We start from the raw sequence: 26,009 nt of genomic DNA, 5'->3' as shown, positions 1-26,009 counted from the left end.
ATTAGATGGAAAATAACTAATGCATTTAAACCTATAATTTGTAACTTTTGATAGTGCTTTTACTCTAAAAAAAAAAGTTTGAAAACCCTGAAACGAAGAATGAAAAGTAATAAATTGATAATCGGACGAAAACCGCTTACTAGTTATGTATTTTTCTTGCAATTTGACTGCTATCATTAGGATAGAATTAATAGTAAACTGAAACAACTTAAATCAATATCCTTATTTACCCTTAACATTACGCCCACTACAAATATATCATAGCCATATCTACAAGAACAGTTCGACTAGAGTCAGCACTATGAGAACTGTTTCTACTAGAGCCAACTTTACAAGAACAGCTCTGCTAGAAATGTCATTAATAACTGGCTCTAGAACTGTCTTGGAACTGTTCTGGATCTTTCTTGAAACTGTTCCTCTGGCAGTAGAACTTTTAAGACAGGTTTTTGTGAGGATAGAATAAATCACATCTGTCCGTTAATAGTGTACATTATAGACATTAATGTCGTTTATCTAAATGAGACTGGCAAATGGCTGTATATTTTTACGATCACTAAAATGCACAAAAAAGGAAGGGAAAATGGCTTTGAAGTAAAAAATAAATGAGTGAATTCAGTGAATGTTCAAGTAGTATTGTTTTGAAACATGACTTAGTAGGAAATTTATATAAAATAATTATTCAAGTTACAAAGTATCTCCTTTTTGTCAATCCATTTAAACCTTTTACTAAATAGAGTTTGTTTTTAGAAGGTTAACTGTCTTTAGGCTGTGAATATTGCCCAGAAGTATTTGGTAGTAATAATGTAAAATAAATCAAAACATAGTACAAAATATGACCGGATACTGGCCAGAAAGTACAAAATGAACAGAATATCTTAATTTTGAGTTAACTTGAAATAACTCTTTAGTCCTTTTAATGCAAGAATTTTCAGAAGTCTTTATGTTTTTTTTTCAAGTTGTTATGTATTCAAGTCTCCAAAGTCACAATTAGCACTTTTAAAAATCTGAGTCATTTTAATAAACATCAGAATTTCTGACTATCAAAGCACTTTAAATTCCTACAAATCATGTTGATTTAAAGAGACACCTATGTTTTGATTTTTTATTTTAATTTTGAGTGCATCAAAACTTTACCTACTGGCATGCGCATTGGTAATAACAAAACATAACGATGCATTAGTTTAATGAACAGCTATTCAATCTCCTTCTAGTCTATAGTTGGCTCGATAAAGGTAAGCACTTATAAATCTCTGTTCACCATATAATTTGTAATTAAATGCATTTTTGTAGTAATAGTAAGAGTAATCAAGGGAACCAAGGTTATAGCGGTAATCAAAAGAATGTAATTCAGGGAGAAAGACCAGACATCGAAAACAGACATACACAACAAAGAACATAAAGTAACTAAAATCATACATACAAAGTAACAAAAGTAAATGAGCAACTCGGACTCCACTAAAAACTGGGAGCATGGACCATGTGCACCGGTAGGGTAAGCGTCCTGTGCTTTTCTAGAAACACCCACCGAGTTGCTCATAAAAAGTCAAGTCCGGGTAGACAAACGGGGAAAGGAAAACTATGACCCGTTGAATAAATCAGTTTTCATGGTGCTGATGGATACACGATAACGATCCACGTGTTCATGATGACGACCATAAAACTTCTGTAGTGATGACTTCAATCTTATAGCAACATAACCCTGTTCCAGAAGCCTATTTTGTTAGAGTTCTAGCACGATACAAAAAATATGCGTAGTTTCGGCAAGCTCTGGCATAACATATGAGTTGTGATATGAACACTCCATACGCAGGGGCCGAAGGGATGTTGCCACAGATGAAAGGAAAGTTGACAATTCTGAATGAAAAGTTGTCACGTTTGTCGTAAAGTTTAGCTTTGTCAATAGTTTTCCTCTACCATCGATTTCTAAGTGTAGGTCAAGATATGAGATTGACTTCACAGTGTCTGTAGTTTCCTTTATCTCAAGTTCTTTTGGGTAGATGCGATGTATCAATTCCCCGAAATTAGGATTGTTTAAAGATAATACGTCATCTATATAGTCTTGAAAAGCAGCCTTACATTTTACTTACTTGTAAATAAGAGTAACAATAAAATTACCGAATACTTATCCGTTTCATAATCAAGTCAAGTCCAGAATAAATCTGGCAAAATAGATATTACACCAACGGAGCAACTGGTACCACAATGGTCCTGATTTGGTACATGCACTTCAAACGAAATGATGGGTTAAATCTGGGTTTTACAGGGCGCTAAGCCTCTCTCTTCCATTGCGGCGTGACTATTCTAGTGGGGATTAAAAAGTATTTGAATGTTAGTGTCATAATCGGTAAATCAGCGGTCACATCAGCACAAAGAAAAATTTACAAAAAATAATCAATATTTATTGTTTTAGAAGAAACTGAGTATTTTTCAACCAAGGACTGATATATGAAAAAGAATTTGGTAGCAGAGGCATTTCCTCATACCTCCGATTAAGGAGTGTGTTACTTAGATATTCATGGCGTTCAATCAGAGTAGTAAGTACTTGCTCTAGCGGAGAGAATCAATTGAAAAATAATACCATATACAGAAAATGAAGGGATATTGCTGCACAGATAAGGAAAATTTAAGTTACTAAAATTGAAATTGTCTCTTTTAGCATAAATCTTAGTGCTGATATGACCACTATTGTCAAATTCGAGGTGTAGATTAAAAAGATGCAGAGTAGGCTGTTTCTGTAGTCTACTTTATCTCGAACTGTGGTTGATATATTGACGGTAACCATTTGTAGCATTTTTTATGAATTAATTTTATTCCTGCTATTTTATAAACATTAGTTTGTAATACCGAGCATAGAATGCGAGTCTTACGATAGACGTTCAGTCAAACCTAGGTTGGTTCCAGATCGCAATATTCAGTATGTTACACATATACAATAGTATATTGCTAATAGCTAATACCTGGAATGTAATTTCGGGGACCAGGATAAGTCAAATCGGAATAGTATCAGACAGGTCCGCAGAAATTGGTCAGGGATGTGAATTAAAAGTATATTTAGTCTTTAAACTGATTTAAAATTACAATGTGCAATTCAAAAACAAACAAATAATATTTTCTGTATCTAGATCTGATACGCAGACTTTTTCTTTTAATGGACAACCGTTTATTCATTTTAATTCGTCCCTTTCAGCTAGCATCCCTTTTTTCAATGATTTTACAAACTTAAGAAAAATGTATAACTGTGGGTTCGACTGTAGACTGTGCTTTACTCATATTATCTTATGTATGAAGCGTGTTATCTTGGTCGTCCATGGACAACCTCTTAACTATTTAATAAAAACAACGTCTTGATAACGTATTTTGTACAAGACAACCATTTATCTTTGGAATACAAATATCAATTCGGTTAAGAAATCTTATACATCTTGAAAGGTTCTATCAATGAGTTACAAAATACATTAATTACAAAAATACAGCTAGTGATCCACAGTGCTTGCAGATTAGATAAAAATTAATAAGACAGATAAAACTTGAATTTTTTTTTTTTTTTTTTTTTGGGGGGGGGGGGGGTGTGATTAGAATTTAGGTTGTATTTCCTTAATAATATTGTAATGTAGTAATGTAGACTACATTCGATTTTTATATTCAATATGACAAACACTTGTACTGTGTAAGCAATTATCTTTTGTTTTAAATACAACTTAATTGTTTGGCTCATACTTCTGAAAACTATAAAGGTTATACAAAACAACAACTATGCTATAAAAGTTGAGGGTGATTACCCTACCGGTGCACCTGATCTTTGCTCTATTTGCTCTAACTTTTTTTTTGTTATTTGTAGATTCTGGGATGCTTTCTATGTCCATGTTAACTAAGTTGTTTCATATTCTTTAATGTGAGTGTTGAACGATGTGGTATATTGATATTTAGCATATTGACAGATTTTTTTTTTCAGGTTGGCCAACTTTTGTACTGGCGTAAAATACCGGAAATGACAATAGGTGTCTTTGTAAAGCAGAATGTCCCTAACATATAGTGCACTTAGTCAATGCTCAATATTTAGTACGGGTTGCTTTTCTGTGTGTTTCTTTCAAATTTTTGCATGTTGTCCATTGACTTTAGAGTTTTATTTCAAATTTCGCTTAAACCTCAAAATATCATATTACATATATAGAATAGTTCAATTATCTTATTTCTTTTGGCTATTAAAATATTTTGCAGTTTTATTTATCTGTTAAAACATTCTATTTAAGGTTGGAAATGACATCACGAGTTTCAACTAGAGTCAACCTGGCGCTGCCTTTCTTTGTTTTATTGCCATATTCAGTCCTCGGTCAAAGCTCTGTGGACATTCCAGAACCCGATGCTTTAGATGTTCCACTTTTGACAAAACTTGATGCACCGTTAAAGGCAACGCTGGATATCTCAGAGCTAAATAAACAGCTGGCCATCTTGATTGACAAAAAAGTTAATGCAGGTGTCAAGAAAGCATTGGAAAATCTAGTACAGGAGACGATCGAAAAACGATTCCAAGTGTCAAAGAACGAGATAGCTACATGGTGTAACAATACACTTGGTACTGTTCAGAATGACCTTGAAGGTACGTATTGTCACAGCATTCCTTAGCGTTTAATGTTTCCATTCAATATATATGATTCTTCCAGATTTAAGGATATTTAATTTACTTTGGATATGACTTCCATCTGACCTTGATTGCCTGCATGTTCTACCACGGTTTTTTAATTGGTGATTGATCTGTATAATTAGTTCGATTAACATTAAAGATAATGACTGCATGTCGCCTGTTTTAGACAGAATGAGTGGTGAAACAAAACTTTTATTTTTTTTTTTTTTCTATTTGTAGAACTGAAAACCAAACTCCGGCCGGTGGCTTTCTATGCATACCGCAGTCACGATATGAGTACTCATTCCAATATCAAATACAAACAAATATTGTACGATGTTGTTGATCTCAATATTGGAAACGGGTACGACGTAACCAACGGAAAGTTCAAAGCGCCATCTGAAGGTTTGTATCTTTTCCATGTCTCAACTGGAGTATATGATAAGTCATGGGCTAACACAGAACTAATTCACAATGGGGTTGTAAAGGATATTGGATGGCCAGACTCCGGAAACCACTTCGATAGAAATCAGGTAACAACGGCTACACCTTTAAATCTGACGAGAAATGATGTTGTGTATGTTCGCGTCGGAAGGAAGTATGGAGGACGCTACATAGAAAGTAACTCCTTTATCAGGACAAGCTTTTCAGGTGTCAAGATTATTTAAGACACGGGCGAGTTCAGAACGAGTTAAGACTGATGCTGGAAGTCCAACTTTGCAATGGATCTATTAAAGTAGTGTAAAGTATGTAAAGGCATATAGTATGATAAAAACAATTATAGAATTTTGAGGGATTTTTCTTTAAGTCGATTTGTATATATTTTTATTTGTTGTGTTTTGATTTGTTCCTCTGGTCTATTGTTGTTCATCTGTAAAACACTCGACTATTAAAGAAAGCATACCGCAGTTTGCGCTTTTGATTTCATTATTTGTTTTATCATTAACAGACACGTATTTTCAGATAAAAACAAATTGACTGTGTTTAATAACAACGTTCCAAAGCTTTGATGCCATATCAAAATTTATATAGGTTATCTTGGAAACAACCTTTGAGCATATTGTGTTTCAATCGGGAACCCAGTTATCCATATTACTCCAGTTAAAAGGCATCCATATGGTGACCAATCCAGTCAAGAAGTCAGTGAACCTCTATCTTTACTTCATGAAATCAATCATTCTTTCAGCGATTTAATTTTCAAATGTTAAATCCCCACTAATAACCCTTGTTAGGGCTTTGTCCTCTATAGGGTTTGTAAGTTTCGTTCTAGTTTCATCTTTCTCATCGGAATCCAAAGACCGATTAGCATTAAATTGTTTACTTCCGGGATCTAAAAACGCTGCATAACAATGCAAAATCTTCTGTTTTATGTTTTTCTGTACATTTTTATCAAGTAGATACAGATATTAGTCATGTTTATATGTAGTTTTACACGAAAACTGATTTTGCTTTTAATATTGAACTCAACGCTTTATTAATGACAAATCTCCAAAGACCCATTATCATGAACCAAGGGAGTCATGTGACGAAATTTACAATATTGCAACTTTTTTTAAGTCATCACTACAGAAGTTTTATGGTCGTCATCATGAACTCGTGGATCGTTATCGTGTATCCATCAGCACCATGAAAACTGATTTATTCAACGGGTCATAGTTTTCCTTTCCTCGTTTGTCTACCCCATACTTGACTTTTTATGAGCAACTCGGCGGGTGTCTCTAGAAAAGCAGAGAACGCTTATCCTACCGGTGCACCTGGTCCATGCTCCCAGTTTTTAGTGGAGTCCGAGTTGCTCATTTACTTTTGTTACTTTGTATGTATGATTTTAGTTACTTTATGTACTTTGTTGTGTATGTCTGTTTTCCATGTCTGGTCTTTGTCCCTGGATTACATTCTTTTGATTACCGCTATAATCTTGGTTTCCTTGATTACTCTTACAAACCATGTAACAAATAATTGAGAAGCAAGATATAAACAAGATAAATAAAAATCAACACAAAAATATTAGTATATACCTAATATTATCTTCAACATAAAACTTTACATACTAACATGGACACATCGCATCAAAGATTATATTCTTTTGATTTCCTTCCGAATCCTGGTTCCCTTGATTTTCCCGTACATAGGATGACTACGATTGCAGACACGGTTACCGACAAGCAGATTAGCTAAGTGTATGACTGCTTTTTACATTCATGTTCCAGCTTACAGTAAATAATACCAGCTTGAGAGATAAATAATACATATGTATAATGAATGTCTCTGATGAAACTCAGGAGTTTATGATCTTGAATAATCAAAGTAGTCTGGAGTTTTATAGCATAAACCGTGGGTAAAGAATATTTCATTGTTTAATAGTAAATGAAAAATATATAAATCGTCGTCTTCTTAAGGAGATTTTAGCTGATATATTTTGCGATCAAAAATATTTTCCGCACCTTTAAAAAATAGTTAAGTGTTGAGAAGTAGAAACATCGAGTGTACGGTTCGTTTAGAAATACAAAGAACATGTAGTGTAAAGAATATTCCGATTTTATCAGTTTCGGATCTGTTTACCGACCAGATATAAATAAATCGACCCTTTATATTCAAACTTTGGAGGCCTTATGACTATTTCTTCACTTTCGAATTGTTACTAGTTTTCATTACCTTAAAACTTCGTCGGTTCGTCAACTCTAGTGAACATGTGGTAGTACAACCAAAAATGGTTTCAAAGATAGAGTACAGATGGGATAACCTCTAACAAAACTATCCTAGAACTGTCAGAAGAACAGTTCTTGACTTAAAACAGATCTAGGACATTCCTAGAGCCAGCTGTCCTGGTAGTTCTATAGCATAGCCGGCTTGAACATTGTTGTTTTCAAACCACGTGTTGTCATTTAAACTCTGACACAAAATTTCATAACATAATGGATATACAAAAACGTACTAACACAACATAAATATGAACAAGGGTTGTTGGATTAAAGAATCATTTTATTAGCAACCATAACATTATGTTACCGAGTCTAACCACACAAAACATTATACACCCTTGACACTACAGTCAAGTAAAAACAACAGGACCGTCTTTTATTGCAGCACTTTTCATCTTCATATTGACCTTCGACCAAATATCCAAATTGGATGCATGTCTTCTCTTTGGCCCATTATCACTACTTTTGGTTAGTGTCCGTCTGTTTGTAGGGAATAAAAATAGACACTCACAAAACCTTTGAGATTTAACAATTGTCAAAGTGTAACTTCGAACGTTTTGATGTTTGTGACTATGTTAATATCCCTTTACTTTGGTGTGTCAAAGTTGAAACATTCCAAAGTAGCTAGAATATTTTGACAATGACACAAAGTCATAGTTCGATACTTCAGTCTTTATATTGAAATCTCCCTGAATTTCAAAATTTCCACACAGGAAGCTGGTATACTTCCGGTCCGATTCGGACGATCCACCATACTTGGACATCAACAAAGTTTCGATTGTTTTTGGTAACAACGGATGACTTTTCGTAACATTGTGGTAAAAAACTGGGACAGTGTCAATATCTCCGAAGTCGTACGTTATTGCAACGTAAACAAAATAGCGTTTTCTCTGTGGACCTGGGACAACTATGCTGTTACTTTCTTTATTTATTTCTATGCCATTGCTGAATGCTACTCCAAGAGGGTCGTTGTCTGTTCGCCAAACAAACTTGTTTTCTGAAACCATAAGTTAATATTAAGTTTCGACGTTTACGACACATTGTATAGTACATTAGTTAAGGAAAAAAACTGAATATTGAACTCTCCTTCAAACAAAAACTCGAATGCGCTTAAAGGCAATGCTTTAAACATACTTTTTAAAAAAGTCGAAAACTGAAAGCACTTCCAACTTTTTTTTTAAATACTCGTGTTCAGTACTTAAAAAACAGACACTTCATGTATTTGATCTTTTTTTTCAGAATTGCCTTTTTGGCCAAAAAAGTCGTTTTATCTGTGTAAAGATGCTAAATATATGGCTGAAGTCATGTACGATAGTTCTCTGTATTGTTAAGATTTTATTTCCCCCACTGTTTTCACAGTGCTGAGGCCAGGTCAGTTGAAAATTTAAATGCAAACAAATTGTCACAATTCGGTCTTGGGAAAGGATACATGTAGTTCGATTGTTATTCATCATTCTTACATAGATAGCAAGATATCGTTCTCGGATAAAACGTCACAGAAGAGCATCGTTCAGACAGTTGTCAGATTTTATGCATTTGCAACAAAGAATTGTTACCATTCACAAAGGCGTATTTAAAAAAACGGGAGTGGTCCGAGGATAGAAAAAAACTATTTTATGGAAAAGTCTGTTCAATTTTGGCAAGTTTTTGATAAAAATAGGCCAATGATAGCCTGGATCCCCTTTTATGACATAAATTTTGACACGGCTCATCGGGAAATCGATTCTTTCATAGTATCAGATTTCTGATTTTTTTTTTTAATAGGATGGTTGTGGTTTTATTTGACGATGGCAAAATCTTGTCGTCGATTTGTAAAAAAAATCGGCTTGGACTTTTGTAGCTTCAAAAAATGTGTGCCTTCCTGACCGTATTTGTCCTGCTCAAATTTTGGGAATGAAATTATATATCGACATGAAAAAAAAATTACCACCAACATACATTTGGTAGTAACAGATTAACACTGAAGTAGTCTTTGTGTGTTTAACCTCTCGTTCTAATGAGAAGACTGCGATATGAGTAAGAATTGTTCAAAACTAATTGACTGTAGTAGAATTGTCATTAATTGTTCTAGCCTAAAATTGACATGAGGTAGACCAGTCATGGGTGTTGAATTAATATAAATCACTCTGGCACAGAATTATCAGAAATAATCCTGACGTTCTATGAAAGTTCTGAAGAGAGGTGAGAACAGATCCACTTTGTATAAATCATGTGAGTAGGAAACGTGTTTTTTCATATGTTATAGGTGAGGCAATACATGTACTATTCCTTTCAATGAGGTACCGAAAAGGTCCTTTGACTCTCCGTTGCAAGTTTTAAATCACACAAACATCGTCTTAGGCTCCAAAATAGATAAAATGTCTGTTTCCTGCCACCCTACCTATCCTAGTTTATTTGCGCCCACCCTAAACATTATATCGCCATTTTGTCTCAAGCACCATTTGAGTCTAGATTGTTTTCCCATTAACTCAATAAAAATAATTTCCCTACTTTTTATCTTGCTGGTAGCAGGAAACAAGACTTTTTTTGCCTAAGAATTTTAAATAAGACATAGATCCAAAAAATGTATTTACATGTACTTTAAAACACTTAGAAGTAAATTCATTGTGTTTAATCAGATAACTTCCATATTATTTTCATGAAATGAAATTATCAAGTTCAAGATCAAAAGATCAGCTATTAAAGGATTAATTGTCCAATAAATTAAATTTCTAGGCAATTTTTGATTTTCGATATTTAATTTGTCTACTTTTTATTCGAATCGATTCAAGCATTTTAAGATTGTTAACACTACAAAACATTGTTAAATTAACTACAGATGCCTAGGTACGATTCTCATCAATCACACATGGGATCGCTCCGCTCCTTTTACCCTCTTAGTAGCTCCGACTATACAAAGTTTGTCAAAAAGGCTACATAATTCTCTACAAGATCGAACAGTACAGATGACATCAGTTAACCTTTCCCAAAACTGTCCTAGGACTGTCAGAAGAACAGTTCTATGACAAATTGAGAACAATGCTCTAACAGTTCCAGAGCCAGCCAGCTCTTCAGACAGTTCTAGCAGAGCAGGTTCTACTAGTACATGTATAACTGTTCTCGTAAAGTCAGTCCTGCTAGAACTGTCAGAAGAGCTAACTCTGGTAATAGAACTGACAGTTACCCTGAGAGGTTAGTACTGATCTCATATGTACGTACTAAAACATTGATGTGTACTTAAAAAATGTAGATGGAATATTTTCTCACCTTTTATTTTTTCTAAGTCTAGATTAGCGTGAACTGAGTTTGGTCGGCTTCGCCACCAATTAAGATCTCTATAAATATCCTGTAGAGACATTGAATCTGAAAAGAGAAAAATATTGAAAAAATCAATGAAAAGCAAATATAAAAAACGAAAATTACAAGACTGAACTGATCTCCCCATACTGAAATAACTTAAACTATTTGGATACTTGTATATTAAATCCAACATGTTATGCTAGTAAAATGACATAGCGCCAGAGATGAGATTTGACACAAACTTTAACTTTAAATGTTGCTGTTGTATGTACGACAAGAATACATATGTAAAGAACAGGCTCCCAGGAGCCTAAATCGCTCACCTGGTTAAATTTTGCCTTTCAAAGGCAATAAATTTAACAAGAAGTTGTCCAACAATTTTGACTCAAGAAGACTTATCATAAGAATCATTTCAGCAACTGAAAGTTTTTTTCTATCATAATTTTCAAGGTCATGGCTGAAAACTGTAAAAAAAAAAAAACGTCGTTTTTCCCCTTTCCATGACAACAATTCTTACAAGGGGTCGACTGACAACTTTTAAAAAAAATATAGCCGACGCAGTAAAATTTGTTCTTTTTACTTATAATTTTGTATACATTTTTTTTTCGAACGCCACTAAGTTATCGGTATTTGGGCAATCCAGAAATAGAATTGCGATCAGGTGACTAGCATTTCCATGGAAGAGCGTCTTTAAGTTCAAAGGGTAAAAAGTGAAACCATACCGACTGCGTCGAAAAAAAAGCTAAAAACATTAAAACTAAAGAGGAATAATCAAAAGACTCATCGTTCCGAAATGGATAAGCGGAAATTGTTACAGTAACTGTTCCGGTGCGGTAATTGTTTTAGCGAAAGTAAGTGAAAGCATGGAAGCATGTCGAGTTTGCTAATGCACGATCGAATAAATAATTGTCTCTTCCTAGTAGAAACATAATGACCTAGTCAAACATGTGAAATTCTTAGACAATACATTCATCTTATGGTTTGAATGATATTTTATAGTTCTCACGTAATGGCAGTCCGAAGAAATATTGAATCTTTAAATTGTAACATCTACTCGTAGTGGCCCGTAGTTGCTTTCTAAAACTAAGTTTCCGAAAACAGGAAGTTATGAATGAATATAAACAATTGGTTTTTAAAATTGTATTTTCCAAATGTTAAAAATAGCCTGTACAATCAGCTTTCGTCGTATAGTTTATATTATGATTTTTTTATCCGCTTGATCCATTTTATATATGCATGTCTTACCTGATTTTCTTTCTTCTTCTGTCATTATGATCTATAACGAAACATTAATAGTAAAAACAAAGGTTAAGGAAAATATATAGTATGTGTTATTATGTAAACATAATGTAACAAACGGGCATTCAGCAAATTTATGATTCTGAAATAAGAAGTTATTTATATCGACAAACTCTTTTCTGCTTCATTTAGATTCAGTTGAACTAAACATAATAATTAATGTAATTTGATATCCATATAATTGAATTTCACGATTTTCATGTAAACATGGCATGTGAATGTTCGATTCGCTCAAATTCTATGCGAACTCTGTTCTAAATGAGTCATGTTATAATAATGTAACCAGTTCATGACGACGATGCCACCGCCAGTGAACAATATTTTCGGGATCGTGTCATTTAGAATGAAAACAGGATCGAATATGATTTAGAATAGTATCATTAATTAGAAATAAGGGGAAGACCATTTGATTTGATTCTGTGGTGGGGCCGGCAGTTTTTTGGAAATAAATGTACTGGTCTTGAAAAAGTCGAAAATAAATATTTGGCAAACATATAGCTCCTAGAAATTAAATAAATTTTCTGACTTCAGTCCAGATAAACTTCATATAGTGGAAAGAATCAAATGATCATCCCCTTACAGCCAATTATATTATCCAAATTAAATACAACATTTTCTACTTACCATTCTCATAAGTTTCGGTAAGAATTCCGGTTTGTCCATACAACAAACCTTTTTCCCACCCACCGAATGTATGCTACTGAACAAAGTATCATTGGATTTAATATTAGGTCCGAGATAGTCACAAGCAGAACAAACACCAGCATTTTCTGGTAAACGAAAACTCTGAGATACTAGCCCTGCTTTATTCTGGGTTTCACTATTCTGGTGTCTCTGGTTGTAGATAATGAGGCCGACCAACCCGAAAAACATTAAGATATTTGCAGCAACTGTTGCAATTAGAATTTTACGGAGAACATTTTCTGACTTCATGTTTACGAACAATATAGAAATCATATCTCTCCTACTAAGTTATATATCGATATGCTGTAATCTCAAATTACCAAGAGGATCTTACTAATTTAGTTCCTTGTTTAGGGTAGCTATTTTTGTTCTGTACTAAACGAACGGGAAAGGAAAGTAGTTGTAAAAGAGGGATTTCCAAAATGATGCGTAGGGAATTCTCATTTTTAAAAAATCATTGTAATAATAATGGACAGTATGTAACCAATGTCTGTATTGATTCAACAAGGAATTCTTCATGTGTGTATTTAGGAAAGAAAATTATGATTGTCCATGACTAAAGCATTTGTAATCTGAGAGTGAGCCATGTATAATTAATTACTTCGTAAGACTTGAAAAAAATTCCCATAATAATTTATTCAAATAACTATATTGGGTCTCTTAAACAGAGAAATAATGGATTAAAATTACCTTTTCCATTATGAAGTTTTGTTTTCCGTATTAATTATAAAAAAACACAGGCTTTTTTAAAGACAAAAAAAGAAGCCAATATTTGACCTCAATTTAAAAAAAAATCAAAATGCCTGTAGGAAAATTTGATAACTAGAATAACATTTTGAGCATGTAAGAAAACAAACTGTGAAATATGCCATGTTAATCACCAACTTTATTTTTTTTTTTTTTATTATTATTTTTTATTTATTTTATTTTATTTTATTTTTTTGCTTACTAGGCAATATTGAAAAATGATGGAAGAAAATGTCTTTCGATCCATGGTCTTCATCAAGAACTCTTGTATCGTTACGGTGTATCTCTCTGTGCCATGAAAACTGATGTGTTCAACGGTTCATAGTTTTCCTTTCCTCTTTCGTCTACCCCGGACTTGACTTTTTATGAGCAACTCGGCGGGTGTTTTTAGATAAGCAAAGATTTACCCTATCGGTGCACCTGGCCCATGCTCCCAGTTTTTTTTATTGGAGTCCGAGTTACTCATTTGCTTTTGTTACTTTGTATGTATTATTTAAGCTACTTTATGTTCTTTGTTTTTGTATGTCTGTTTTCCATATCTGGTCTTTGTGTCTGGATTACATTCTTCTGTTTTCCTCGAGAACCTTCAGTTGGTTCCCTTGATTAATCTTCCATCTAACGAAAGAAAAAAGGATATGATTTATTACATATTAACCTTTAAAATGTCCATTTAACAGGAAGAACTTTATCAACCACTATATTTAAGGTCTAGATTTTTTTTAAAATAAACATCCATGCATGTGCAGTGAGTTACTGGAATTACTGACCTGACATTCTCTACATAACGATATCTGTCAACTTCCGAACGATTCATACATGTAGTATGGGACAGAAATAGCGGTCAATTCAGCTAATACTGCTATGATAAGTGTCTTATGTGTTTGGTACATCAAATTTCGATCATCATAATATTTTATTTTGGTATAGGGTATGTAAGTCTCGTCACGTGACTCCGCGGTTTCACGAAATTTTGCCCTTGTCCAAGATCATTTAAAAGCAAAACATCCCTTCGTAAAAAAATACCTTAAAAAAATGTAAGATATTATATATGTATCTTGGACCCCCTTTTTGCTATATTTTTGGAGTGGCGTATTTTAGTCATTGCATTTGTTGGAGGTTCTTGGTTTTTTTTTTATCCCCCCCCACCATGTTCGTATTCAAATAATATCAGAACAGAGAGTGGAAACGGAGAATGAGACAACAAGCCTATCAAACTGTGAAACAAAATAGAAACACAACAGCAGTCTATAAGCCTTTACCTAAGAATTCATCGCACATGGAAATCTGTTAAAATAGACTATTATATGAATCAACAAACATACCGGACATTATCAACATGGACTTGACACTAAACCTAAAAATGTAAAACCAAATTTAAAAATCACACAAGATTAACAAAGACAGGAAATTCTTGCCTTGAGACATCCGAAAATTAAGATGATTTTTTTTTGTGCTGTTCGAGTCTGTTTATGGTTTCCGTTTATTCTCTGTTCATTATCTTCGACGGATACAATGTATGTTATCACGGTTGACAAATATTGCTGTCTGTCTGTCTATATATATCTGGTACCCACATTATTACGATAAACTTCTTGAAAGATTTATATTAATTCTATTTATTTTTATCAAAAATGGTTTTGTTTTTTGTTTTTTTGTTTTTGTTTTTGTTTTGTTTTGTTTTGTTCGTTTGTTTTTGTTTTTTGTTTTTGTTTTTGTTTTTTTTTTTGCTTTTCTATATTATTTCTTTCCAAGAATTACTGAACAATGCGGAAGAGGGCGTCTTATGTGCTTTTATTATCTAACCTGATTTGAATTGCATTGTTCATTTTTGTTTCGTCTTTTGTACAAGTCGTTTTGTCATACATGTACTATTGCCAAAACAGCAAGAAAAAATAGGGTAGGTAGGTAGGGAAATATATTTTATTATTTTATTATTTTTTTTTACTCTGCGTTAATGGTAAAGCAATCTTGGTTTTACGGTGATTGTGCAATAAAATGTTTAAGGTAGGCACTATAACAGGGAATGTAGGAAAGCATTTTATTATTATTATTATTATTATTTGTATCATTTATTTATTTATTTTTTTTCATTTTTATTTTTTGTATTTTTGTATTTTTTGTATTTTTTTTATTATAATTATCATTTTTTGGTTTGCCTTATAAACTTTTTCTCGGTTACTTTTTAAATTGTTTAAATACCTGTACATGCATTTGTTTGAGATTCTTTCACCCTTTCATTATACCATACATTTTGACTTTTGTGAAATTCTGAATAGTTCAGCGTTATGGAGCAACATTGTCCATTTCGTATAACCTAACTTGGTATTTTAGCCACACCCCAAAATCAGAAATATCCTAATACACTAAAAGCGTGCATATAAATTACATTTTTTTATCCGCATTGAAAAAGAAGTTGATTTCATTTAATAAAAACAATATATTGTGATTTTATCGTTGTTTTCTGTTTTCTGTTTTTTTTTTTTAGAATTAGAATGTAAGAATTGTTTTCAATTGCTGGTTAGAATATGAGATATAAACGACTTTGGGTCGGTTTACGCTGCAATATAATTCAGCTACAGTTAACCGACCCGAAGTCGCTTATATCCCTTAATCTTACTATCAATTGAAAAGAATCCTTATAATATCCATACAGTAAAACCTGTCTTAACCGAATCATGAAAAATCCGAAAACTGCCTAAAACGTTCCTCTATATCAGTATTTTAGTAGGTAAACATATGGTAAGAGACATAAATCTTGAAATCAGTGATATGCTTGTATCATATTAAATTTCACCAAAGCTTATCAAGCTTTCATTTGAAACAGAATGAAATCTGTCCAAGTTACCTTGATGCTTATATGAGATTGATGTAGCATGCTGAATATAAACGTTCCAATGATTTGTAAGAGTTGTGTCCCATAACATAGGTTAACCTCCTGAAAATGTATTTTGAACCTTGGTTAAGTGAACACATATGTGTCTAATCGAACAAACTTTAAAGCCCAAAGGGGGTTCCGTTTACATACGCTTTATTGTATGTTCTAATCATAAGTATCAGTCTTTATAAAAATCAGACAGTAGGTGATTCATGCATCATGTCAAAAACCCACCAAATTCACTTTTATTTCTTGTTCAGAAACAGCTCTTGACAATACAATCGGTCTTAGTTTTTCTTTGGGTGTTGCGCTTTTGAGATAAAATTCCGTGGGTTTTTCTACATCATGAATCACCTTACCATAGGCAGCGTCTGAATTTTATACGTTTGAACAATGTATACCTGATATGAGGGCAAATGAAGCGAACAGGGATGGATCAAGAATTTATATTTTTATTAAAAAAAACAACTGAAACAAAACAATAATTTTCAATTAACCAGTAAAATATTTTTTACAATACATGTAACAGTTACTCGAGCTGATAAAACTCATAAGTGTTAAATCTCCCGCTTTTCGCCGGAGTCTCCCGATATTTCGCGACTAAAATTAAATAAGTCCTCAAATTTCCAGTTTTGAGAAAATTTTGAGAGGGAGATCTCGACCGCTTTCGAATATTTTTAGATTAACACCTATGTAAACTCAAAAAACAAAACTGACAACACTATGCATACCATTAGATAATTTTCCCTAACCTTTGTTCAACCATGCCAACCAACAAAATCTCAGAAAACTCAAAGCTTTTTGAAACACCTACTTTCAGTAGGTGAAGACCGTATAATCTAAGTGTGTTATTATGTAACCACTTTAAAAGTAATCACTTTCGTAAAACAAGTTATTAGTACATTCACAAATGTAGGTCAAACTGATAAGCGTTTCTTAAAAATCAATGATTTCAAGAAATCGAATTTAACATGAATTTGAGGAGAATTACGATGTAAGAAAAGGGTCAGATTATATTTTTCTTTTTAAATCAGTTACAAGATCAAACAAATTACATCTAACTAATATGTGAATAAAAAATGGTCAACAAAACAAGTTAAAACATAAGACGCACCATATACAATGTATGAAGATCATCAGCCAACAGTAACAATGTTTTAACCTCCTTAGAGCACATTTGATAGTATGTATTAACAAGAAACGATATCAAACAAAAAACATGAGTAGAATCGTATATACAAACTGATACATATATGAATAAAGCACACCAAGACATTACAATGAAAATGTAAGAAAAAAATTGAAAGCCATACAATATCTGACATACATGTACATGTAGTATAAAATACCAAACAAAATTATGTTTCGAACAATAGTTCCTTTCAATTAAACTAAAAAAATGGAGAAAGCTCACTTGTTGATACCCCCGCTCCCACCCCTATAAACTATAAAAAAAAAAAAAAAATGGGAAATGACCAATGATATAATGTGTTAAAGTTTCATCAAATTTTAGTTTTATAGGAGTTGCGGATTCACGAGAATAGGGATGGACGGACAGTTTGATCACTATTAACCTCCCGCTATTTATGACAAGTTACATTGTATAAAAATTAACGTGAAACATGTAAATTCTACTTCCAGAAATGTTTCAAAATATTTTTCTAGGCATTAAAAGACAAGCCTACAGAAATTAAAATCTATTCGCTATAAATAGGAAGTCACAAGAAAGATTAATATCCGACTACGTTATCTGTATTTAGAAAATATAAGAAACTATCCATACTATGCAATCTATATTCATAACAAAAATAAAACGGTTATATTTATACGTTTAAGAATGCTAAACAATCCCTACTTAAAGTAGCAATACATGTATTTTAAATAAAGTTGTTTGTTTTGTTTTGTTTTGTTTGTTTGTTTGTTTTTTTTTTGGGGGGGGGGGGCGTAATGGCTGGTACAGCAATTGCCGTACCAAAAATATCTATTAACAATTGGGTTTCTGTATACTGCCCCTCCCTCTTTTAGTTAACTGCCCGTACTAATGTGATGGTGCAACGCCCCTGTGTCATTGGGCCACAATCCCTATAATCAATCAAACCCTTTCCGGTGGTACATGTTAGAATGTAATACAGAACCACTGGCTAATTATAGTAAAAGTTACCCATCAAAATTCACTTCTGCAAAGGACCCATACATTTGCCATTAGACGCTGCAGTCAATGCAAGAATCTTGCTGACTCAGAAAAAAGTGAATGATTTTACGCGACTTTATCCGATGTAAATCGGAACGCCTCAGGCTTTCTCGTTACACAAAAGTTATATGATAGTGTAGCTGAAATGACCGCGTAGTTCCGATTAATCTGATGTTTGATTCACATTTTGTATGAGAATTTCGAAAGGCCTGTCTCCAGCGGTAAGTAAGAGAGGAAACGAATGACTTCCACTGCGTGGAGCTTGGTACCATTATAGATATTTTTCGATCTGCCCAACTACATGTATGATCTCCGAAAATAAAAATAAAGGTATTTCACGTATTGTTGATCTGTGGGGCACATGAACAGAAATACAATGTTTTGACTGATAACATGCATATCCTTAAGCACTGTCCCTCGATGTCTAATGGGGACAGAAAATACATATAACCAAATGGTAGACATAGATTTATGCACTTAAATTACGGCATGTCTTATTGGTCTATATACATTGTATGCAATGATTCTAACGATGGATATTAACATTGAATGTAAATGACCCCTGAGATAATCCCTTTTGGGAATCGGCGCTGGAGATTTTTTTTTTGTTTTGACCACCACCGAAAGGATTAGCCCATGAGGAACCATGATTGAATTAATAAAAAAAAATTGAATTTGAATTTATACGACCTCACAAGTTTGCCGCATTGTCAAAATCATATGACCTACAAGCACAATATATACTATCAGGTTTGGTTTCAGGAATTATTGTTTTTTTTTTTCACAATTACCACTACCAACGTTCAGAAAGTAAGATTTGTTAAGAAAATGCATTTAAAGATCTAGCAGATCTATAATACAAAGCAACAAGACAGCGATTCTTGTCTCATTTTGATTGCTGTTTGTGATTAAAAAATTTACAGATATGTAACATATCCTTTGTTTGAGAACTTTATCTCGATTTGTCTATAAAAGTTAATTATATAAAATTAAAATTCGAACGTATGCACCAAGTTATTCCAACACTTAAGCTGAATTATCACACTGCAAAATGTGAAAAGTTTACTTATTATAACAAAAAGATATTGCTATATCCCAAAGTCTACCATAAGATTTCTTATAGTATAGAAACAAGCAACACTTTATGGGTAAAGTACTAAAAAATATTGTCAACTTCTGAATGCCCGTACTTATTGTATACATTGTAAATAAGGGTGATAGGATCGTTCTTTACGACACAATTAATTTATAATATATATTTTGAAGTAATAAAATATGAATAAAAAAACTTTATAAGACAACATTCAAAACTTCAATAAAATTACGGTAAATATGTAAATAGTGGTTCTAATACAAAAACCGAACATCATGAAATACTGGTTCTAAAATATAAATCATTAAAGACGGTCATAAAACACATTAAACAATAATAAAAACAGGAATGACATCCCCCATGATTTATACAAAATGTGTGACACAAATGTACAAAAAATGCACCAAATGCCTGACACCGTTTCCTTGTCTATACAATTATGATTATAGTTCGATATTTATAAATTCACCATTTTTATCATAATTTCTATGAATAATCTAAACCATGGCCATATATAGCCATTTTTGTGTAGACCAAGTCGTAATCATACTTCGAATAGAAAAAAAATCAAAGCAATTACACTGTTGATTCATGAATGAAATACAATAACTGGAAATAAACAAAAATAAAAAAACAACATATTTAGTAAAAGCCATTTCATCTCAGTAAAAACCAAAATAGTCATTTGAAGTCAAATAGATTCTTTGTCACTGGTGGTTTCTTAGCCTTCGATCACAACCTGAACATACCAAAATAACTAGCGTATGTAGATTTTTTGACATACTGGAAAGAGTCAACGTACGACCCTATCTCATATCCACTTTGTAGTTTAAATGTTCCACAGAGAAAACTGGTGTGAATACGTTCAGATTCTGACGAGCCACCATATTTGCTCATAAGCATGGAAATTTCACCAGTTTTGGGCAAGTTCGGATGACGGCGGGTAATGTTATGATACACCGTCGGAACTACTTTCAAATAACTCTCGTCTGCAAAGTCAAATGTCACTGCAGCATAAACAAAATAAAGAGCGGAATCACCATATTCATTTCTTGGCACAACAAATCTGTTGTCTTTTACGAATATTCCATTGGAAAAGGCAGTTCCAAGTCCGTCTTCACGTAATGTCCACGTCAAGTTGTTTGCTGAAAAAATTAACCTAGTTTTAAGAGCGAGTAATCAAGAGATCTAAGATTCTAGAGGAAATCAAAAGAATGTAATCCAGTGACAAAGACCAGACATGGAAAACAGACACACACACACAATAAAGAACATAAAATAACCAAAAAAGTACAAAGCAACAAAAGTAAATCGGAAACTCGGACTCCAGTACAAAATGAGAGCATAGACCAGGTGTACCGGTAGAGTAAGTGTTCTCTGCTTTTCTAGAAACACCCACGGAGCTGCTCATAAAAAGTCAAGTCCGGGATTGACAGAAGAGAAAAGGAAAACTAAGACATGTTGAACAAATCGGCTCTCATGGTGCAGATTGATAACGATCCAAGAGATCATGATGACGACCATAAATTTTTTGTAGTGATGACTTCAATCTTCTAGCCACAAACCCCATAGTCCAGAAGCCTAATTGTAAGAAGTCTAGCGCGGTACAAAAAATCTGCGTAGTTACGGCAAGCTCTGGCTTATAATATGAGTTGTGATATGAAAACTCCATACGCATGTGCTGAAGGGATTAAGCAACACTTAAAAGAGCGATGACCCTGATGAAGTGCCCATTCTGTCCTATTCAAAATTTAGTTGGTCATGGAACTATTACAAACATCAAAATATCATTCTAATGTTAGAAACGAATTAGGACACGAGTAAGAATTTTATTTTCAAATAAAGGGTCAATTTAAAGCAAGCAGTTGGACACAACTTATCAAAATTATTTGAGGTACAATGTACATACATGATTTTACGAATTTTTTAAGATTTTCACCCAGAGACCCCAAACCTTAAAATGTAATTTCTGAAGTTTTAATGAAATCCTTGTTATTTCTTCAATATTTTAATAGATAAAACACACTGAGACAAAACCTGTTGAAAATCTAGAGAAATCCTTTTCCCAAAACGAGCTCACTGACCCATCATTTTTCTTATTTTATATTGTAGCATAGAAGATCTAAAAAAAAATACCCTTTGAACTCCTTCTTATTCTTAAATGGACCGTCGAACATCCTTAATCACACAGTCAAGTTCTATGCACTTGAAGTCAGTAACTAAATTTTCTTATATGCTTACTAACCTGTGGTGTCGTGGTACATGTGTATAGAGTGTGGTCTCTCTCGCCACCATTTTATAGAATGTTTCACACGAGAGTCTTCAGCTACAAGAATTCAAATAATGTTGCAGTCTATAAAATTTATAATATATAAGATACATAAGATTTATATAATTTGCGAATAACAGGCATTCATGGAAGTTTTTCTACTAAGAGTGTGAGTTTGGGTAGCGGTAAGAATCAATTGTCGAAATATAAACCTGCCAGATTGTGAACGCAATGATAGGACTTTCAACAAAAGTTCATGATTTAGAAAATTCAAGTTTGATTTTGTGTTTGATTATATCTCCGTTTAGAAAAATGGTCTAAATCTATAGGTATCAGTCTTATATTACATATTCCTGAGCAGGTGTACGTCAGAACATGGAGGCTAAAAAATATAGGCTAAAAACCACTAATTCCACTTTCCATAGGCTTCTATGCTAATTTCACAATATTCAATGGCTTCTCTGGACTTTACCTTAACTTTAACCTGCAGAGGACTATATATCAGCATGATTCTACATATGTCAGCTCACAATCCTCAGAATGGCATGTGGGGTTAGCAGACTTGCAGTGCAGTACTGGTCACCGGAAGTGAAGGGTCTATAAATAGCATGGGAAATCCCAGTGTTTTCACAAGATAGGGGTATATTTAAAAATCATTATGGAGATTAGGCTTCACATCACAAGAAGCAAAATGCACCTATAAAATGTACAGAAATGTTTTTCCTTTAAGAAACTGTTTAAATTTTTTAAATAAGATGAGAACTTTTTCACAGCACTATGAGGAACAGGGGTAATTTCTGCGTAGGACTATTTTTGCGTACGTCCCAAATGCTCATTGGTTGAATTGGTGGTCTGTAACCTATAGTGCGCTTCTTTTTTGCCTTTTCCTGTTTTTGTTTCTTGGCAAATGGCTATAATTTTTCCTAAAAAGTACAGGGTAAATATCAAGCTATGACACAATAAACTTGTTTTTGATGAAAAACAGTATTTTCATGAAAAATAATGTTTCAGAAAAGGGGTCTATTTTATGAACTCAAAATAAAACTGAAAGTAGAAAAAGTCTATTTTTAGTTTGACCTGTCCTGGTGTATCAAATTTCGTGCCTTTTTTCTAAAATGGACCTAAAAATTATTTTTGACATTTCCTTAATTGAAAAACATAGTTAAAAGTTAGATTGAAACTCCTTATTTATTTTTTAAAAAATCATGAAAATTTAAGGTATACTAAAGAAGCCTATGGGGCAAAGACCTATAGTTTATCAGTGGAAGGGGGAATAACTCTAATTTATTATTGGTGAAACCTAATCCACATAGAGGGTATAAGTTTTTTTTTAGAAATAAGGGAACTCAATACTCAAAAACTTACTGTAATCGTGTTCACCAGGGGGAAATTGCCTTTCCACGACCTGTAATTAAAAGAAATTTTCAACTGTCATATGAAACTGCAATACTGTATTTTTACTTTCATTTTCGCTTTCCATTTTGTTTTCGAAAAATAGTTTTAAGTATTTTTAAATCCACAACATTGAAAAGTTTCAAAGTGTCGTTGGCCTAAATATTATACTAATCTTATAAATGGTGCATTCAGAAATAATGATATGAGAAATTTATTTTAAATAACGCTTTCATTGCATTTGATGTATGCAATACTATAAAAGTATACTGCACGGTTTTTGCTAACCCATATGTATTTTGGTATAGTGCAGTTAAAACCTTAATTACCAAGCAGTTTAAAGGAGAGTTTGTTTGCAAAATTAGATGCGTCCGCCTATAAAAGTATTAAATCTCTGCACCTGTAACAAGCTAGAAATGCATGAGATATTCTTGTATTTGATAAAAGCTGCAAACCTTTCTCATGAGGGTGGTTATATCTGGGAGACTAGTGATACAGCACAATTTCTGCCCATTTTCCGTGGTCTGTATGTGGTCATACAATGTATCCTCCTTTCTAACATCGGGACCAAGATAGTCGCATGGAAAACATACCCCTGAATCCGGCATTTTTATATTAACATAATCAGCCTTTGCTTCATCGTCATCGCTTTTCCCAAACGTTTTAAATATGAATAAGAAAATTAGTGTACACAGTAAGAAAATATTGACAACAAGGGACACTTTGAATACATTGTTGAGCCTCTGTGTATATTTGTCCACCCTATTATTTGTTGTCATACTGGATGAATTGCTAATTAGCATATTGTCTGACGGACTGTCAGAGTCCATTTTTTCTCCGCTTTCCATTTTCGATGGGTTGGTAAAAATGTAGAAGATCCGAACTAAGCTGTAATAAAACTCCTTTACAATGCAACACACAGATCATCAAATAATATTAATGCAGGGCGACATCGTTTTGGCTCTAAAATTCCCAGGCAACCCTGATATTAACTACTATTTTCATAATCTATTATTAGATCGATACAGAAAACGTCACAAAAATCAATGTTTAAACTGAAAATAGGTTATGTTTACAAACATGTCGACAGCTGCAGCTCTATCGATCCGAAGTCTCGCATTTTATTTATTTTTAACATTATTTAAATCTTTATGATATTTTTTTGCAAATACGCTTGTGTAATTCTATAAATTACTTGAATGACTATGAATGTATTTTCAGAAAATTACTACTTCTTATTTATCAATCTGGGTCGAATTTATTTAGAGAAGGTGTTCTATTTATAAAAATATGATAAGATATATTACAATATCGGAATACAGAATTTCTTTGTATTTACAGTTTCTTTTTATGTTTTTAATTGGCCTAACCTTATATCCGTCTTCTCAAGGGTATAGTGCGATAAAGACATGCCTGAGATTAAATCATTTTTTTCGGAGAAATTTCTTCAGCTATAGCGTCATCTATTGTTAAACTAAAAATCCTTGACGATTTGGCCCAGAAAGCATGTTATTCTATACATTAATTTAAGACTGCAAGTGGTACATGAACTATGTTTTGTTCATTTCGTTGATAATCGAACTAATAAACTAATAAATATAATAGTAACTTATAAAAATGTATATGCAAAATATTCTCGTCACTAAAGGTGCTTAAAAATGAACAGTTTCTGTGCAATGACTAAAATGCCTGGATTTGTTAGATTTCTTTTTTATATGAAATAATTCTTTTAAATGTGTCCACATGCGTTCGTGTTAAATCATTAAAATCTATCAATTTACAAGCGTTTTACCTTCTTATATACCTTCAATTCAAAGTGCTATCCGTACCATTCAAAATACATAGTCTAGTAATTCAAATAAGAACCAGAAGGTAATAAGAAATAAAATGTAATGATTCACCTACATTCCCGACAGCTGAGGAAAAACTGGGACAGAAGTCCGTGTGTGTGTGTGTGTGTGTGTGTGTGTGTGTGTGTGTGTGTGTGTGTGTGTGTGTGTGTGTGTGTGTGTGTGTTTTCTTTGTTGATGACCTATATAATCAAAATGATATTGCGGAGAAGTCGCTGAGGATATCTGCCTGAGTTTTAGAGAAAGGTTTATATTAATTGTTGTCGGTTTGAACAGAAATTTCATTCAATTTATTAGATAGTTGTCCTAGTTCGCACGCTTAACTTTTGTATACTAGGTCGAATCAGAAAAGACAAACGTTATACTAGTATCTTGGTCCATGTTCAGTTCTGTTTAGTTTACGCATTTATTTTCAAATTTGGATGGCCGAGATATTTCTAAAAATATATTTGAAAAAAAACTACTGACTTTCTATAAATCATTTGGTCGTTCCCTCGTTTTTTTCTTGCAATATACATGTATGAGCAGGAGACCATAACAGGTGCAAATACAGTTTAACAAGTCGGTAGTATTGTTAGCTACTTCTTGCACTCGTAATTTTAGTAATTTATATTTGCATATGATTTGCATAATTATATATTTCCACTCCACGTTATGTTGCAGATCTGTGCCGTGTTCACCGTCATAGCGTCATAGTTCTAGCTTCGTATGAGAAAAAATGAACCTCTTAATTATTATACACGTGTGTTTCATGCTTGTAGGCTAGAAACCACTAATTCCACTTCCCATAGGTTTATATGCTAATATCACAATATTCAATGGCTTCTCTGGACTTTACCTTAACTTTAACCTGCACAGGACTATATATCAGCATGATTCTACATATGTCAGCTCACAATCCTCAGAATGGCATGTGGGGTTAGCAGACTTGTAGTGCAGTACTGGTCACCGGAAGTGAAGTGTCTATAAATAGCATGGGAAATCCCAGTGTTTTTACAAGATAGGGGTAT

The 26,009-nt window shown here is 33.1% G+C and overlaps 3 protein-coding genes across 6 annotated transcripts; 1 reads left to right on the top strand and 2 right to left on the bottom strand.

Annotated features, from left to right (window-relative positions):
* Positions 1-1,136: 1,136 nt before the first annotated feature.
* LOC148626622 (uncharacterized) lies at positions 1,137-5,529 on the top strand. Of its 4 annotated transcripts, XM_088570774.1 has the most exons (5): positions 1,151-1,232; positions 2,411-2,534; positions 3,839-3,892; positions 4,251-4,597; positions 4,862-5,529. In XM_088570774.1, coding segments are annotated over exons 3-5 (777 nt in total). In that variant the 5' UTR covers positions 1,151-1,232; positions 2,411-2,534; positions 3,839-3,890; the 3' UTR covers positions 5,290-5,529. The 4 variants fall into 4 exon arrangements, with proteins under 4 accessions (XP_088426902.1, XP_088426901.1, XP_088426903.1 ...); XM_088570775.1 differs by lacking the exon at positions 2,411-2,534 and having other exon boundaries at positions 1,142-1,232; XM_088570777.1 differs by lacking the exon at positions 3,839-3,892 and having other exon boundaries at positions 1,144-1,232.
* A 2,050-nt stretch (positions 5,530-7,579) lies between these two features.
* On the bottom strand, positions 7,580-12,926 carry LOC148626621 (uncharacterized). The gene is made up of 4 exons (XM_088570761.1): positions 12,523-12,926; positions 11,845-11,875; positions 10,567-10,662; positions 7,580-8,317 (listed from the first exon to the last, which is right to left on the bottom strand). Exons 1-4 carry the CDS (start codon positions 12,853-12,855, stop codon positions 7,920-7,922), a joined length of 858 nt encoding a protein of 285 aa, XP_088426887.1. The 5' UTR covers positions 12,856-12,926; the 3' UTR covers positions 7,580-7,919.
* A 6,743-nt stretch (positions 12,927-19,669) lies between these two features.
* Positions 19,670-24,249, bottom strand: LOC148626620 (uncharacterized). Its single transcript, XM_088570760.1, has 4 exons — positions 23,605-24,249; positions 23,123-23,162; positions 21,734-21,814; positions 19,670-20,633 (listed from the first exon to the last, which is right to left on the bottom strand). The coding sequence occupies exons 1-4, from the start codon at positions 23,995-23,997 to the stop codon at positions 20,221-20,223; spliced, it is 927 nt and encodes a 308-aa protein (XP_088426886.1). The 5' UTR covers positions 23,998-24,249; the 3' UTR covers positions 19,670-20,220.
* Positions 24,250-26,009: the final 1,760 nt, after the last annotated feature.

This window comes from Perna viridis, chromosome 2 (genome assembly GCF_037379345.1).
Source record: "Perna viridis isolate PV_CMFRI_1.1 ecotype Kerala chromosome 2, ASM3737934v1, whole genome shotgun sequence".
Classification (NCBI taxonomy): domain Eukaryota; kingdom Metazoa; phylum Mollusca; class Bivalvia; order Mytilida; family Mytilidae; genus Perna; species Perna viridis.
The sequence above is the reverse complement of the archived record's forward strand: the minus strand, read 5'-3'. Positions and strand labels throughout refer to the sequence as shown.

What these genes read in the sequence shown, in the direction of transcription:
- LOC148626622 (XM_088570775.1), top strand. An exon ending in TGTTCAGAATGACCTTGAAG is followed by an intron (nt 4,598 to 4,861) that starts GTACGTATTGTC and finishes TTCTATTTGTAG; the next exon opens with AACTGAAAACCAAACTCCGG.
- LOC148626621 (XM_088570761.1), bottom strand. Translation starts at nt 12,855, where the DNA reads ATGATTTCTATATTGTTCGTAAACATGAAGTCAGAAAATGTTCTCCGT. An exon ending in AGAAGAAGAAAGAAAATCAG is followed by an intron (nt 10,663 to 11,844) that starts GTAAGACATGCA and finishes TTCTCTTTTCAG; the next exon opens with ATTCAATGTCTCTACAGGAT. An exon ending in AGACTTAGAAAAAATAAAAG is followed by an intron (nt 8,318 to 10,566) that starts GTGAGAAAATAT and finishes TTATGGTTTCAG; the next exon opens with AAAACAAGTTTGTTTGGCGA.
- LOC148626620 (XM_088570760.1), bottom strand. Translation starts at nt 23,997, where the DNA reads ATGGAAAGCGGAGAAAAAATGGACTCTGACAGTCCGTCAGACAATATG. An exon ending in TAACCACCCTCATGAGAAAG is followed by an intron (nt 23,163 to 23,604) that starts GTTTGCAGCTTT and finishes TTTTAATTACAG; the next exon opens with GTCGTGGAAAGGCAATTTCC. An exon ending in CCCTGGTGAACACGATTACA is followed by an intron (nt 21,815 to 23,122) that starts GTAAGTTTTTGA and finishes GAATTCTTGTAG; the next exon opens with CTGAAGACTCTCGTGTGAAA.